The following is a 14,901-nucleotide window of genomic DNA, read 5'->3' as shown; positions in this document are numbered from 1 at the left end:
AGTACAAGTCGATCTGGGCTTTGTTTTTGTCGGTGTTTGCGGCAGTCTAACTCCTTTATCCCCATTTCTCAGCCATGATAAAGGAGGGTTTGGGGTCAAATCTCATTTTCTTCTGGGTTGAAGCTACCTCACACTAAGGGAAAAACACCCCCAAAACAAATAAACCCCCCAAAAAGCCAAAAAAAGGGAGGTGGAAACCATTTTAAGCGAAAAATCTGGAACCATCAAGAGCCGACGCAGGAGCTGTGAGGTTTCTGTTAAGGGATCTCTCATTCCATCGCGCCCCTAACCAGAACCAGGGGGAGTCAAAGGAAACCAGTAAAACCAGTGAGGAGGGGGACACCGAGACCAATCCTCACACAATTCAGCATGGCTGTGGCCAGGGGGTGCCCTCTGACCCTTCTCTCCATCATCACCACAGAATTTATCCCATTTTACACATGTGAAAATATAATTTCAGGATCTATTTTGCAATACTGAAGGCGGTAGCGTGTGCAACCATCGCCAACTCTCTTGTAAAGCGGCTGCGCCTTTATAGTTTCATAAAAAGTTGCATATAAATTCTCCTGAAGAGGCTTGCTAATTAAGGGAAAAACCTCAGTAGCTGAAGTTTTAATTTTATTTTTCACTATTTTAAAGAAAAGTAGCCCACTGACCCCACAAGAGTTCCAAACACACTTGAGCAGGAAGTAAGAGCTGGCTGTTGAATGAGGGTTTTTGGAGTTTCATGACAGTGCTTTTGTTAAAACCTCTGCTTTTTGCAGCTGTTGATAGCATGGGCACTGCAGTTTTTCATTAAGAGAAATTACAACTTTAAAGGATTAAAAAAAAAAAACCCAAACCCAAAACAACCCTTTTAAACATGCTACTTTGGGGCCCTCATCTCAATTTTAAACACTCACAGCTGGTAACACAGCAGCAACCACTCCTGCTAAAGCACCTGAGGCAGCCTCCACAGGGCTGGGATCTTAAAAAAAAAAAAAACAACCCACCCCCAAAAAAACATTGGCAGAAGAAATTCATTAAAAAGGGTTGGAGGATTAAGAAGGATTTTCAAAATAAAATGCCCTTTAAAAGGCCAAGTGCTTTGCCACATGACCCAGAGGGCACCTCTAATTATTAATGCTCTGGCTCACCGCTGCTGGCTGTCACACAACTAATTTGGGGTAAAGCCCTTCTCCTGTTCAGCCAAGCAGCACGGTTAGGGTCACCCTGTGAGCCACCCCAAAATCACCCAGTTAAAAGCAACCCTCCCCACATGCGCAGAGCAGGGTGCTTTTTAAGACCTGGCTGCAAGGAGGAGGAAGAGGAGAACAGGGGTTATCTCTGGGGCTGCGGACAAAGAAACAGGTGGGAAAGGCAATGTCGGGGAGCAGGAGGTTGTGTTAACTCGCAAGGAAAAAAAAAAAATCAGCCAGGACTGAGCTGCTGAGAGGGAATTTTGCTCCCCAAAAATATCACTGGCAAGAGAATAAGTCACAACACAGAGCACTAACTCTAGGACAAAGTTTGGTTTCCACAGGAGAAAGCCAGAGCTTTTCTTCAAACAAAGGACACTGCACAGTAACACACAACTCAGCTTTAATAAGAAGAATTCGGTTCTAGAAACCCCGCTGCAAACAGTGCAAGTCCACAGCAAGAACTGCAGCGGGCTGAGCTCTCATATTTATTCGCTCCTGGGAGATGAGTCTTTGAAACGCCAAACTCCCACAAAAATCAGTTCAAATCCGCACTTGTTTGCGGCAGGCACGAGTACAAAGCAACACCGAGCTACGAGTTCCCTGGCTTCAAACCCCAGGGAGCCGCGCGTGGAGGAGGAGGAGGAGGAAGGTCTAATTCACACGGAGCCCTCGCGCGTCCCCAGCAGCGCTGCACTCACTGAGGCCGTCTTCGTTAAGACCACGGTGTTTTGGTATCGTTTTGCTGTAGGTGGCCTCAGCCACCAGCAAATACAATCTGCACGACGGAGAGAGCATGTTTCAGAGGTTTCAATCCCTTTGCCTCCTTCTAGCGCAAGTTACAGGGCCGGAAGCCTTATCTGTGCGTTCCTCGCAAAAAAAATTCCCTTTTTTTCCAAGCCCTGCTTTGAAACAAGCCAGTGACACGCTGCCGCTGAAAAGTGGAATAAATTAATTGCACAGAACTAATTAGTTCACCCTGAAAGGACCTGACACAACGCTAAACTTCAAAACAGCCGCAAAAGTCAACTCTGAGTCTTTGGGATGTTCAGACCCCAAAGCATGATGTCTGAGAGTCCGGTTCCCCTACCAAAAACTAGTTCTTCAAACCCAAAGAGGAATGCAGGCCCAGCAGGACCTTGACTTTGGGAAGGGACCCGTGTGCTCGCACAAACGACACCCCAAGCAGGTTTCGTGGCCAAGCCAGCAGTGCAGCCCAGCTGCACATGGAAGAGCGGAAAAGGGACCCAGAGCTCTCAAATAGCTCCAAAAGTCGCTTGTGATCCCTCTGTTTCCGTTTGAAAGTTCCTGGTCCCTTCTAGAAATCCATCCGCACAACTGTCTGACCATGGAAAGCATTGGCTGCGTCCTCAGGGTTTGCTCTTGGCTTTGGCTTCGTCTCGTGTTGAGAGGGACAGCAGAAGGTCCTGGGGGGCCGTGGAGTTGGTACTGCAGTCCACGTAGTGGTACGTTTCCAAAGCGCTCTGCGTCACATGGCCGATGTACGAGAGCTTCACCGATGTCCTGGGAGGGAGGAAAAGAGCAGTTTAGCAGGGACAGGACCAGTGACAGCAATTGCTCTATCAAAATAAAAAACCCAGCAGGTTTTACACTCATCACGTAACTCCTCTCCCCCCTCAAAAGCGGCAGATTCTCGCAGGTTTTTGCTCAAGATCGCTCGCTGCAGCGGGCGGGAAAACACAGAGCTGGCAAGCGCAACCCCTGGGTACAACACGCCTCACGTGAAAGCTCGGCGCGGAGCGATCTGGTGTCTTCTCCTCCCTCTTACATTTCACCCAACTGTGTCAACCGCCCTGGATTAAAAGCTGACACAGTGAACCAGGCCAGGGTGCTTGCCAAGCGGGATTTTTCTTTTTTTCTTCGTGTACCCTAGATTTGCTGTGCCAGCAATTCCCTTTTGAGTCAGGAGCCCAGCAGAGAACCACCTACCTCATGAAGATCACTATGTTATGTACCTTCACCTTGGGAAAAGTGCAAAAGAAACTGGAAGAGATAAAAACAATGTAGTAGGTCAGCACAGGCTAAGCAGGGTTGAAGAGACACTTGAGTTTCTCGGTATCTTCTGATGATTTCCTCCCCCCCCCGCTCCTTTCGGTGCTAACTCAACTCAAGACACAGTCCAAAAAACCCACGTCACACCACCCCAACAAAGCAGCCTTTCGAGTCATTTCTAACCAACAGTTGCTTTCCAGAAAGTTACCAGAAAACAAGTCATTTCCAGAGCAAATTCTACTTAACACAGCTTAAATCCACCCTCTCCCCAGCTGTATACAAATAGTAGTAAATCCTTACTACACATAGGAGAAAGGTCCACCCAGCTCCGCCTTGACAGTGAAATTCACCTGTAGAAATAAGAGAAAAATATGTTCGCTTAAATCCAGGTCTCCCACTCTAAACAAAGGGCAGAAAACGCACAAGGAGGAAGTAACGTTATCTCCCATTTCATACACAAAGAGTTAGAGCTCAGGGAGATAAAGGACTACATTTTCTACTGCCATGCTCCTAGCATAGCTCACCCATAGCCTTTTCCAGAGGAAAAAGTTGGTACAAAAAAGGTGAAGGTCAGGAAAACAGGGACTGCACATTTCAGGTTCATGTCAAGAGACTCGCTTCAATCCAGCCCTTTCGGAGTCCTTCCTGCCCTCCGCTGCCTTTCAGCTGGTGTACGTAAAGCGGAAGCTACTCTAGCCGTGAGACCATTTTGCCAAGCAAAGCTTTAATGTATAGATGGACTATCATCAGGTTAACTGGCAGTAGCGCAGGTTTCACGCTCAATTTGGTGATGCTCGTAAGCGCAATGAAAGAGAAATACCAGTTTGTCGCTCAGCGGCTGGATGCTGGAGACGTTGGTGTTCTGCTGGGTTCCCACCACAGTGTTCATGTACTGCACTTGACTAGTCAGGCTGGTCACCGTCACCGAGTAGAAGTTGGAATTTCTGATCCGTAAGGTGGCCTGGATGAAGAGAGGGGGAAGACGTGAGAGGCCATGACATCCCTGGCAGCTCAGCACAGAATTTATTCCCACCAGGAATGTTGATGCACAAAAAGCCAACTTTACCGTGATGGCAAGAATGACAACAGAGTTCTTCTTGTCGAACCAAACCTGAACCACTTTAATACCATCATCATCGACCAGGACGGAGTGTGGGAACAGGAAGAAAACCACCAGCCCCGATATCAGCAGGCAGAGCAGCACCGAAAGCAGGACATAGAGCTTCCTGGAAGAGGCAGGGAAGGCGTCACCTCCTTTGCCCTGACACAGCGCCTGCAAGAAACCTCGCATCTGAAACCCAACCTAGCCAAACAACACGTATTTGTTCTTCCCTGAAAGAGACACAGAAGCGCTGCTCTAACGTTTTCGATATCCGAAATCGCTCAAAGCCTTTCAACAATTTGTTTTTTGGTAATGAGTAACCAAAGAAATCATTTTTCCCCTGTAGTGCTTTCACAATCTAGTGTTTTCGCTGTTGGCAAGGCAATTTCTTTCCAAAAGCTTCAGTAAAGGGCACGGGGATGAAGCGTGTGAGTAGGAGCATTGTTTCCACATTCACCCCACAGTGGGATTTCACAGGAAGTATTTAAATTTACACTTTAAATTGTATTTGTTGGCATACTTGGATGAAAACAAACCACGGGATGAAGGAGAGGCCGCAGACCGGGTGAAACATTTAGTTGGGGCGGTAAACAACAAAAGAGCCCTGTTTGTTCTTTGCAAAGACATAATTACTCTCTTACTACACACTTACGTTCTCTGTGGACGAAGCCGTTGGTCGCTGTAGGGTATCAGAGCCACCAACTCATTTACCTGCTCTGGAAAGCAAGAGGAACACATTAACCGATTCCATACGCAAGGCTGCTCACATAAATAAGCAACGTTTCCTTTTTGTATTTAAGCCCGAGAAAAGTTTTGTATTTAATACCTGTGGGAATACAGCCCGTGCCTTGGCAAGTGGGACAGGTGATGCTGTCCTGACCTGTGAATTCAACATATGGAAACTTGGCAATATCTTCCACACGGTCTCGGCTATCGAGTAAGTCATCGTCGTCATCCTCAGCCTTCCTCCTCTGCCTAGAGGCAGCGTTATTAACGGAGAGGGAAAGCACAGAACCCATCACAGCTGTGGTAGAAAAGCCACGTAACCTACGGCAGAGGCAGGAAGAGCAGCCCTGGTCATTAAACACGTTTTCAGCCTGCGCCAGGCCAGCAAGGAAACCCTCCCCGGAGCTACAGGCATAAAGGGAACAACCTTCTCCCCCAGACACCCAGCCACGACACCCCTCAGGGAAACACCCCCCATCCCAGGGGGGCCAACACCCACCACAGAGAGCCCTGCCCCCCAGCGCCCTACTCAGAGACACCCAACAGAGGCTCCTTTCCAGACAGCACCTCAAAACAGAGGCACCCTCCCAGCCCCCAACGACCCCCACAGAGACAGACCTACTCCCCCAGACCCCCCAAAGGGGCGACAAACCCCTCCCCCACCGACAGCCGTGCCTTCTTAGACAACCCCCACCCCCCCACAGAGCCACAGGCCCCCCCCCACCCCCCCCAAGGGGCCCGCTCACAGAGACCCAGGGCCCCTCAGCCCACCCGAAACCGAATGTTCCCCTCACACAACCCCACGGGGCCCCGACACCCCCCCAGCCCAGCACAGCCCCTCAGACCCGCCGCAGCCTCACCGCCACCCGCGCAGCCGCCGTCGCTATGACAACGCCGCGAGGCGGCGGTGGGTGGCACCCAGCCCTCGCCCCGCCCCACGCCGCCGCCTGCGCAGGCGCACAACGCGCAGGGCGGGATGGAGAGGGCGGGTTTCCGCAGAACGCGCCCCCTCGCTGACGCCCCACCCAATGCACGCCCGGGTGGGGCGTTTCGTCACCGCGAGGCCGCCCCACCCGTGATGTGAATGGGCGTGGCTTACGGGACACCGCCCAACCGTGACGAAAAGCCCCGCCCGGGCGTGTCTCTGCCTCAGCGCGCATGCGCTAATCCGCAGCGGGGCGGTGCCCACGACCCCACCCCTTTGGCGAGGCTGAGGGGGCGTGTCCGGCCCTGCGCATGCGCCGCACCGACGTGGGGGAATACATCCCCCCCCCGCGGGTGGGGCGGGGGCTGGGCAAACTGAGGTGGGCGTGTCCTCGTGCGCATGCGTACTGTGGGGTGCTCGCCTCCCTACCCGCGCATGCGCGCAGGGATGGGCGTCGGGGCAGAGTGCGCATGCGCGGGGGCTCCCCAGTGTGAGGGTCCCCGCCCCAGTATAGAGCCCCCCCACACACCAGTGTGAGGGCTTGTGCGTGCCTGTGCAAGCTCGTGCGGTGCTGTGTGTGCTTGTGCAAGGCCACGTGCGCTCGTGCGTGCTGGTGCAAGGCTCTGCGTGTGCTAGTGGACGCTCGTGCAAGGCCGCGTGCGCTCGTGCAAGCTCGTGCGAAGCTGCGCGTGCCCGTGTGAGGCCGTGCGAGGCTGCACGTGTTTGTGCACACTCGTGCAAAGCTGTGTGTGCTCGTGACGGGCTGTGCACGTTATGCATGCTCGTGCAAGGTCATGCGCGCTCGTGCAAGGTGTGTGCTTGTGCAAGGCCATATACACTCGTGCATGCTCGTGCAAGCTCATGCAAAGCTGCGTGTGCCCGTGTGAGGCTGTGCAAGGCTGTGCGTGTTTGTGCATGCTCGTGCAAAGCTGTGCGTGCTCGTGTGAGGCTGCATGTGCTTGTGCGAGGTTGTGCGTGCTTGTGCAAGGCCATATATGCTCGTGCATGCTCGTGCATGCTTGTGCAAGCTCATGCGAAGCTGTGCGTGCCCGTGCAAGGCTGCGTGTGCGCACACTCGTGCAAAGCTGTGTGTGCTCGTGACGGGCCGTGCACGTTATGCATGCTCGTGCAAGGTCATGCGTGCTCGTGCAAGGCTGGTGTGTGCTTGTGGGAGCTCGTGCAAGGCCAGGAGTGCTTGTGTGAGGCTGCGCAGGGCCAGGCGTGTTTGTGCACGCTCGTGCAAGGCTGCGCGTCTCGCGCACGTTTCTACGCCGCCCGTGCGACCTCGTGCGAGCCCGTGCGAGCCCGGCGCGCTCCGGCCTTTGCCGCGGCCTCACGTGACGTCGCTCCCTTCTGCCGGGGGGTGCCGGGGGGGGGACGACCCCAGGGGAACCCCCAATCCCCCCGATTGCCCCCAGCCCGGCCCTGCGGGATCCCCGCCCTCGTGACGGCAGCGCCAGGCGCTCGATCTGGGCTCCGGGTGCTTCACGCGCCCCTCCGTTCTCCCGACGGATTAGTTACTGTGTCGCAGGGGATTTGATTTGATTTTTTATTTTATTTTTTATTTTATTATTTTATATTTTATTTTATATTATTATTTTGTCTTATTTTATTTTTTACTTTTATTTTATTTTACTTTTATTTCATTTTTTATTTATTTTATTTTTTATTTATTTTATTTTATATTTTATTAATTTTATTTTTTATTTTATTTTTTATTTATTTTATTTTATATTTTATTAATTTTATTTTTTATTTTATTTTTTATTCATTTTAAATTTTTTATTTATTTTATTTTTTATGTTCTTTTATTTTATTCATTTTATATTTTATTTTATATTTTATTTTATATTTTATTTTATTTTATATTTTATTTATTTTATATTTTATGATTTCATTTCATTTCCCCCCCCCATTTCACAGCTCGGAGGCTCCGGGGGCAGCAGCCGGTTCAGCCCAGCGTCACCCCCAGCACCCCACGCCCCGGCCCTGATTCACCGCAACATCTAAACTTCTACATTTTTTTTTTGGGGGGGGGGAAATAAAATAAAAATCCAACCAGTTTTTTCCTCCCACCACAGCTCCGGGACAAAGCCAATTAAACCCCACCTAATTTAAGCCACCATTTATTTAATAAACTCGCTCCCGTGCAAGCGCTGGTGGGGTCATTTCATTTTTTTTTTAATTCCACCGCCAGAAACGCGAGAGCTGAGTGGAAAACCGAATTCCTTCCCTTCGTAATCGCCCCAAACCATCAAAATAAAGTTTACGGCAAAATTAATTAATTTTTTTTTTTTTTTAAAAATTTTTTTTTTTTTTTGGCCTCCTGCGCCCGTGCGTGGCGGACGGAAACTTTCCGGATCATTTATTCTCTCCTTCCCAGGAGCAAAATGCCAGGGAGAGGGAGGCTTCCCCGCTCACTTCCCCCCCCCCACTAATTAATTACCACCTCCTAATTACTTAACTCCGGGCCGTGCACGTCCCCATCGCCCCCCGGACGGTTGTTGGGTGCCGGATCGCCCCGTGCGGACTGATGGGCGCCGCAAAGGGGGGACCCCGCACCGGGCTCAACCCTATATCAGCCACCAGAGAATCCCCCCGGGGGGGTGACGCTGCCCCCAAAGCCTCCCCCCAGCCCCTCTCGCCGGGTCGCGTCCCGCGTCGAATCCCTTTTCTCCCCCTTTTTCGACCCATTCACCCCCCCCCCAAAGCCAGCGGGGGGAAAAAGGGGGGGGGGTGGGGGGGGACACACGCGACACGGGCCATGACATCACGCGCGTCACCGCGTTTTGCAACCGCTTCCCAAGAAACCTTCGCTCACCGGGGAATGGTGCAAGCGCGTGAGTCACCCCTGGCGCAGCCGGCTCAGTCCCCGCACCCCGCGGTGGGGGGGGGGCCCAAGTTGGGGTACGGCCGCTCCCCAGGGTGGGGGGGGGGGGCCCCACCGCCGCGGCAGAGCCCCCTCGACCCCGGGACCCCATTTTTTTTTTCCCGAAGCGGATGAGCACGAAGACGCCGGCTCACGGTGGTTCCCCGCTCCGCGCATCCGTCGTGCGAGAACCAAATCCTCCCGCCCGTCCCCCCGCCCCGGGGAAGGGATTTTCACGGCCCGCGCCCGTGCGAATCACGAGGGTGCGACGGTGAAAGTGAGAAACGCGTCGGGGGTCCGGATTCCTTCGTGCGAGGCAGGAGAGCTGCTGGAAAAACCACCCCGGGTCGCAATAGAGGCAGTAAATTAATAGTAAATTAATTTGCTCGTTAGCTCGGGGTATAAACCCGGCCGATGCTGCGGGGGGGGGGGGGGGAATGGTGGGGTTGGCAGCGGAGGAGGGGTTTTACGGGCTGGAGGAGCGCATCGCACCCGTCCGGGCAAGGCGAGGTCGGTGGGGCATCCGCCGTGCGAAGGTCCGAGACGTAATTTAACGTTGAAACGGCCGCGATGGTGAAAATCGATGGGTAACGCGCACGCCTCTCGCCGTGCGAAATTACCCCGGCTCCGTCTGCAACCCGCTCCCCGCCCTCCCGAAAAAAGTTTCGCGCCGCTAAATTGGCTTTAATGAGCTCCCATTTCTTCCCAGACTGTTGTTTTCTCTCGTTGGCCTCGTTAAACCAATTTGAAGGCGGTTAGCGAAACGCTTTCCCCACGCAAACGGGAGCCCGTGAACTCGGCGATCGCGGCGGTGAGGGGCGGCGATTGCGCCGTCTGCCTCGCTCGTGCGCGGGGCTCCGTTTTCTCCGGGGATTTTGGGTTTAGGGGACACTTGATAAACCCTGGGAGCATCACGCAGGAACGTTTATTCGATGTCGCCGATGGCCGCACCCCGGATGGGGTTTTTGAGGATGGGAAAGGGAAAAACTACCGAACGTCCCGAATTTTTCAGGCCGGGGGCGTAACGCGCCCGGGGCGATGGAACGGCTTTGGGTTACGGCTGCGACACCGGCTGAACCGGCTCAGCCCAAACCCCCGCCGTGCTCCCGGTTTGACTCACGTCACCCGTAATGGGATTTTTGGGTGGTCAAGGTCAGCCCTCGTGACCCGCCTGGTTGCATTTGTCCCAAATACCACCAGGTCCCGCAGGAACAGCCGAAACCAAGCGTCCCGCGGGTCCTCGGTCCCCAAACGTGCGAGGGCTTCGCACGGGGTTCGGTTCACGCTCGGGACACGACGCCCTGGCCTCTGTGGCACGTCCGGAGGCCGCAAACAGCCAGGACTCTGCCGGGAACCCACCCGCCCTCGGTCGCGCGCGTCTCCAGCGCCCGGAGCTGCGCCGAGGCCCTCGCGGATGTTTGCTGCCTCTGGTGCGGAGGCAGAGGATGAATTCGCTCTCCCGCCGCCCTTAGGCCGATCGTCAGCAAAATGCTCTCTCGAGGCCGTAGTCGGAGGGTGCGCGGCACGCGGCGGGAGGTCTCTCGGGCGTCGTCCCAAAAACGGGACGGGAGGGAGGTGAGCCCGGCGAACGCCGCAGCTGCGTTAAGGCAGACGGAGTTTGTTCGGAGTACGCGGTGGCTTTGTTAGGCAGCGATCCGGGAGGGAAGCAGGCTCTGAACCGCCGCCAGCTCCGGGGGGGGACACCGCAGGTGACCCGTGGCGGGGAGGGGGACACCCACACGCACACACCTGAGGGTGCTCGGGGCCTGATGCTGCGGGGACACAGTTTGCCCGGGACTACCGGGGGGGGCACTATTGTACTGGTGGTGGTTGCCCTGTTCCAGTAAGGGGCTGAGCGCAGGCCGGGAGGAAGCGGGTAAGCTGCCCGAGCCCGCTCCGCTGGGTCATGTCCCCAAAGCGCCAGGCGCTGACACCCCAAAACCCCCCCGGCAGCGTCCCGGAAGCCCCTGGCAGAACGCACGGCTCCCCACAAGCCGCGGGAGCGGGGCAGCGCGGGCAGGGGCTGGGCGGAAGGCGGGGACCGGGCCGGGCAGGGCCGTTGCAGCGGTTGGGGCCCCCAAAACGGGGGGGTTCCCCCCCCCTCCCCTCCCCTCCCCGGCGGACCCCCCCGCGCTGCAGGCAGCCACGTGCAATCTCCCGCCAGCCGTCGCCACGCCCCGAGTGGGCGGGGATTCGCGCAGCACGCACCTTATACGGTGCTGGTAGGCGGTGCCGGCGCGGGGGCTCCCCTTAGGGGGCGGTGTCTGGGCGGTGCTGCGCTGGCATTGGCGGGGAGAGGAGGGGCGTGTCCCCCTGGGGGGCGTGGCCTGTGCGAGGGGCGTGGCCCGGAGCCGGCCGGTTCCCGTCAAAAGGCGGCTCCGGGTGCGGGGGGGGGAGGGAGGGGGTGGCGGCGCTGGGAGCAGCAGGTACCGATCGGGGGGGGACACCCCGCTCCGTGCCCACTCGTGGGCCGGGTCTGTGGGGGTGACCGCGGCTCACCGTGGTTTGCCGGGATCACGGGTGGTGCCGACCGGGGGTGGGCAGGCAGCTGCTGCCGCGGGGAAACCCCCGGTGCCCCCCCACGGACCGGGGGATACGGGGCGGGGGGGACATGGGACACGGGACACGCACTGGTGTGTGTCTGTCCCTCTCCCCCCGTGGCCGGAAGGGCACGGCCGTGGGGTCGCCCGCGGGTAACCTCTGCCTTCTCTCTGGGGGGCGTGGGGGGGTTGTACCGGGTGACCCTCGGTTTGGGGGTCCCGGGTGGGTGTCGGGGCTCCCCCGTGTGCTCCCTCCCTGGTTTGGGGTCCCGTGGGGCTCCGTGTGTTCCCCATCCCGGTTTGGGGATCCTGTGTATGCTGGTGCCCCCCCAGGGTGGGGGTCCCACGCGGACCCCTGGGTCTCCCTTCAGCTGGGGGCTCTCGGGGCTGTTGAGGGCTCCCCCTGCCAAAACTGGGGTCCCCTTAGAGTTGGGGGGGGTGTCCTGCTCCCTCCCAGCCTCCCCATGAGTTGGGGGTGGCCCCTGGTTTGGGGGGGTGTCAGGGTCCCCCCAGTGCTGCCCAGTCTCAGGTCTGACCCCCCCCTTACTGGGCTCAGAAATGGGGGTTCAGCTTGGAGCCGTGGGGTGTCCTGGGGGGGGTGAATGTGACTGTGCTGGGGGGGGGGGGGGCTTTGCTACCCCCTTAAATTCCAGCCTACTTACCCCTTTCTGGGCCGGTTGGTGATTCCCCCCCGGGGTTGGTGTGACCCCCCCCCAACCCTGTCCCCTCGGCAGCCCTGAGCCCCTTCCCCAGCTTCGCCCCCCATCCCCGCCATGGGACGTCACCCCGTGTCCCCTCTCCCCGCATCCCCTCTCCGGGGCTCCCCGTACCCTTTTGGGGGGGCTCTGGAGCTGGGGAATTACCTGGGTGCTGTTGGGGTGCTTGACACCTGGTCTCTGACTCGCATAAATAAACGATCAGCCTTAAAACGCAGCTTAAACTTCATCTCCCCATTAAGTATTTTTGGGGTTTTTTTGAGGGGAAAGCTGTCGGAGGCCGGGCCGAAACCCCTAATCACTCTCGTTCGTAATTCCCCAGTGACTTCTCGTCCGTCTCCGCGCCATCCCGTTGGCCGCGTCGGATGTGACTGCCGGGATCTTTCAGCTGCGAGTTCCCGGAGCACAGAAAACGAAGGTACCGGGGATCTTCCCGCAGCTCCGACATGAGCCGGGGGGGTGGGGGGGTTCCCTTTCCCTCCACCGAGCGGGGCAGGACCGAGCACCCAAAGGGACCCGGGGGGTGGCGTGGGGTGGGCGGAGGTGCCTGTTCTCCGGGGCGAGCGGCTCCTTCTTCTTTTTTTTTTTTTTTTTTTTTTTTTTCCCCTGCCTTATTGGAGCTTTTAGCATTAAAAGTTTCTTCAGAAACTGTTTTTCATGAGAAACCAGCCCTGGCTTTGCAGCGTTCCGTGGCGTGTTCTACTCCCACACGAGCCGGGCAGTGACTCATCTTCCTCCGAGGACTCGGGTAAAGGAGGACCGAGAGATCTCGGGGGGAACGCGCACGTTCCCCCAAAGGGACCCGGCTCACCCGCCGCGGTTCCGCGGACCCCGTCAGTGCTTCCTCCGCGTCTGCCGGGGATCGAGAGCGAACCTTGGGTTAGTGCTCCGAGTGCCTGCGCGTGGGTCGGGAGAGCGTTTAACCTGTCTGCTCCGGGGGAGGAAGTCAAGGCTGTAATTACTCATTTGAATATAAACCTCTTCTTCCTTCTCTAAAGCAGCCGGTTAAAAACCGAGTCAAATCCCCGAGCGGGTCGGTGCTGTCGGCCGCGGCTTTGCGAAAGAGTGTCAAAGAAAAAGGGGAAAAAAAAAAATGTAATTAAAAAAAAACTGAGGGATGGGTAGGTCGGGGAGCCGCGTGTTGGCATCGGCCGGCCCTCCGGCATCGCGCGCCCTGACGAGCGAGGAAGAGGAGTGAGGAAGGGCGGTGGGGTGCGGGAGGTGCTGGCCAAGATCGCGCTCGTCTGCGGAGAGATGAGGCGCGATATCTTGATGTATCGCGACGGGATTTTGAATAACGAAAGCACGAAGCGCAAAAATAGGTATTTTTCTTTTTTTTTTTTTTCCCTCCCATCAGGCAAGAATTTGCCTCGGGTCGGTTGGTTTTTCACGAGGTGTTTGTTTCCCCATGTCCCAGTTTACTTAAGACACAATAACTGGATAATCCAGCCTCTTTTCCCATTTAATGCCTAACCACGGAGAAGTGGCCGTCTCTCTCCGGGGCCAGAATAATTTTTAACCCGCGGTCGCCGAGCCGGAGTGAAGTTAATCTGGCCCAAACTTCCCGTGGGTTTTTGAAGGAGAAAACATCGAGTCGCCCGGAGAGGGAATAATCGGAATTAAAAGCAGCTCCGAGGGGTCCGAGCGCGACGGTGGGAGGGGGAAACCGCGAGCCGAGCTGTGGCACGTCTTCCTCTACTTGTGCAAGGGAGTGTGAGGCCGCGGCGGCACGAGAGGAAGGGGACGAGCGTCTGGGGCGCGGGGTAAGGTCTGACGGCTCCGGCGCGAACATCCTTGGGGGGGGCCGGCGGCCGCGAACGAGGGCGATGGGCCGATGCCGGGGGAAGGAGGTTGGGAGGCGCGGGGGCCATTTCGCGGGTGGGCGTCGGGCGCCGCTAGCAGGGACTTTCCTAAAAACACGTGGCGTGGGAGGAATTAAATCCCGCTCGCGTGGAAGGAGGCGGGTGGAGGGGGGGGGGGGGGTCGTGTTTTGGCAGCGCCTCGCGGGCGGTGGGGTTTACGTGCCGCCCTTCTGTATTTGAATATGACGCAAGCGGCGAGCGAATCGATGCAGGTGGTGTCTAAATCAGGGTGTCACGTCTAGGTGCTGGGGAGGGTCTCGTCCCATCCCGGAGGGACTTTTCCCGGAGCTGGATCCATCGCGGTTCCTCCTTGAGGCCGGAGATGTTGGGAATTTGGGATGGGGACGGCGTCTGCCCCCGCCTCCCACCGACTCTTTCCTAATCGTCGCTCCGGGGGGGATGGTTCCCCCTTTGGGCAACCTCCCAGTGACGTCTCTTGGGTAAGAGACGGCGACGGAGCGATTCGGTGCTCTGCTCCAGGGCTCGCGCAACTCGTGCGACACGGCTCACACTCGCCGTGCATCACTGAGGCAGAAAGATTTGGAGGGGGGGAGGCAAAACAACCGCCGCGTTTTCGGGCAGCGGGTGAAAGTTGTTGCGACAGCCGGCTGCTCGTCTCGCAGCCCACGGAGGGCAGGCGTGGAGCATCTGTTTTCTATCGATGGTTTTTATGGTTTTTTGGGGTTTTGGGGGTTTTTTTTAATGCCCCCCCACTCCCATTTCCCAGTTACCCACGAGAAAAGACGGGGCGCTCATCCCCACGCGTGGGGACGGGAGGCGGTGGCGTTAATTTAGAACTGTTCTGTAAAGGTAGGGATTAAAATATAACCCCAAAAAGAGAGAAACGCAGAATGGAACCACTGCTTAAAATAAATATATCGACCTACGGCTTAGCGCTGAGCGTTACTGCAGCCGTTGGGGAAATTTTTCCCGCTGATTCGGGCTGTTGCCGTTAAATTTTGTCGCTGAC

The 14,901-nt window shown here is 56.5% G+C and overlaps 2 protein-coding genes across 12 annotated transcripts in view; one reads left to right on the top strand and one right to left on the bottom strand.

The window, feature by feature from the left end:
* Positions 1-1,564: 1,564 nt before the first annotated feature.
* On the bottom strand, positions 1,565-5,938 carry TMEM106C (transmembrane protein 106C). Of its 5 annotated transcripts, none has more exons than XM_054806994.1 (7): positions 5,880-5,938; positions 5,120-5,340; positions 4,946-5,009; positions 4,012-4,417; positions 3,492-3,541; positions 3,129-3,182; positions 1,565-2,702 (listed from the first exon to the last, which is right to left on the bottom strand). In XM_054806994.1, exons 2-7 carry the CDS (start codon positions 5,310-5,312, stop codon positions 2,549-2,551), a joined length of 921 nt encoding a protein of 306 aa, XP_054662969.1. In that variant the 5' UTR covers positions 5,313-5,340; positions 5,880-5,938; the 3' UTR covers positions 1,565-2,548. The 5 variants fall into 5 exon arrangements, with proteins under 5 accessions (XP_054662969.1, XP_054662972.1, XP_054662970.1 ...); XM_054806997.1 differs by having other exon boundaries at positions 1,565-3,182; positions 4,012-4,152; positions 4,258-4,417; XM_054806995.1 differs by having other exon boundaries at positions 5,865-5,883.
* A 5,264-nt stretch (positions 5,939-11,202) lies between these two features.
* The window catches only part of VDR (vitamin D receptor), a 37,726-nt gene continuing 34,027 nt past the window's right edge, over positions 11,203-14,901 (top strand). For 2 of the 7 annotated variants that reach the window (XM_054806973.1, XM_054806968.1), the window contains exons 1-2: positions 11,203-11,239; positions 12,392-12,487. The gene's annotated coding sequence lies outside the window, so the exon portion shown is untranslated. Of the gene's footprint in view, positions 11,240-12,391; positions 12,488-12,555; positions 12,949-13,593; positions 13,833-14,901 lie in introns of those variants that run through there. The other 5 variants (XM_054806971.1, XM_054806970.1, XM_054806969.1 and 2 more) reach the window with 4 other exon arrangements.

This window comes from Grus americana, chromosome 31 (genome assembly GCF_028858705.1).
Source record: "Grus americana isolate bGruAme1 chromosome 31, bGruAme1.mat, whole genome shotgun sequence".
NCBI classification, from domain to species: Eukaryota; Metazoa; Chordata; class Aves; order Gruiformes; family Gruidae; genus Grus; species Grus americana.
This window is presented reverse-complemented; position numbering and strand designations above follow the sequence as displayed.

Coding starts and splice junctions, on each gene's coding strand:
- TMEM106C (XM_054806994.1), bottom strand. CDS start 5,312: ATGGGTTCTGTGCTTTCCCTCTCCGTTAATAACGCTGCCTCTAGGCAG. Junction 4,418..4,945: donor CGGCTTCGTCCACAGAGAAC/GTAAGTGTGTAG, acceptor TGCCTCTTCCAG/GAAGCTCTATGTCCTGCTTT. Junction 3,183..3,491: donor GGACCTTTCTCCTATGTGTA/GTAAGGATTTAC, acceptor TATCTCTTCCAG/TTTCTTTTGCACTTTTCCCA.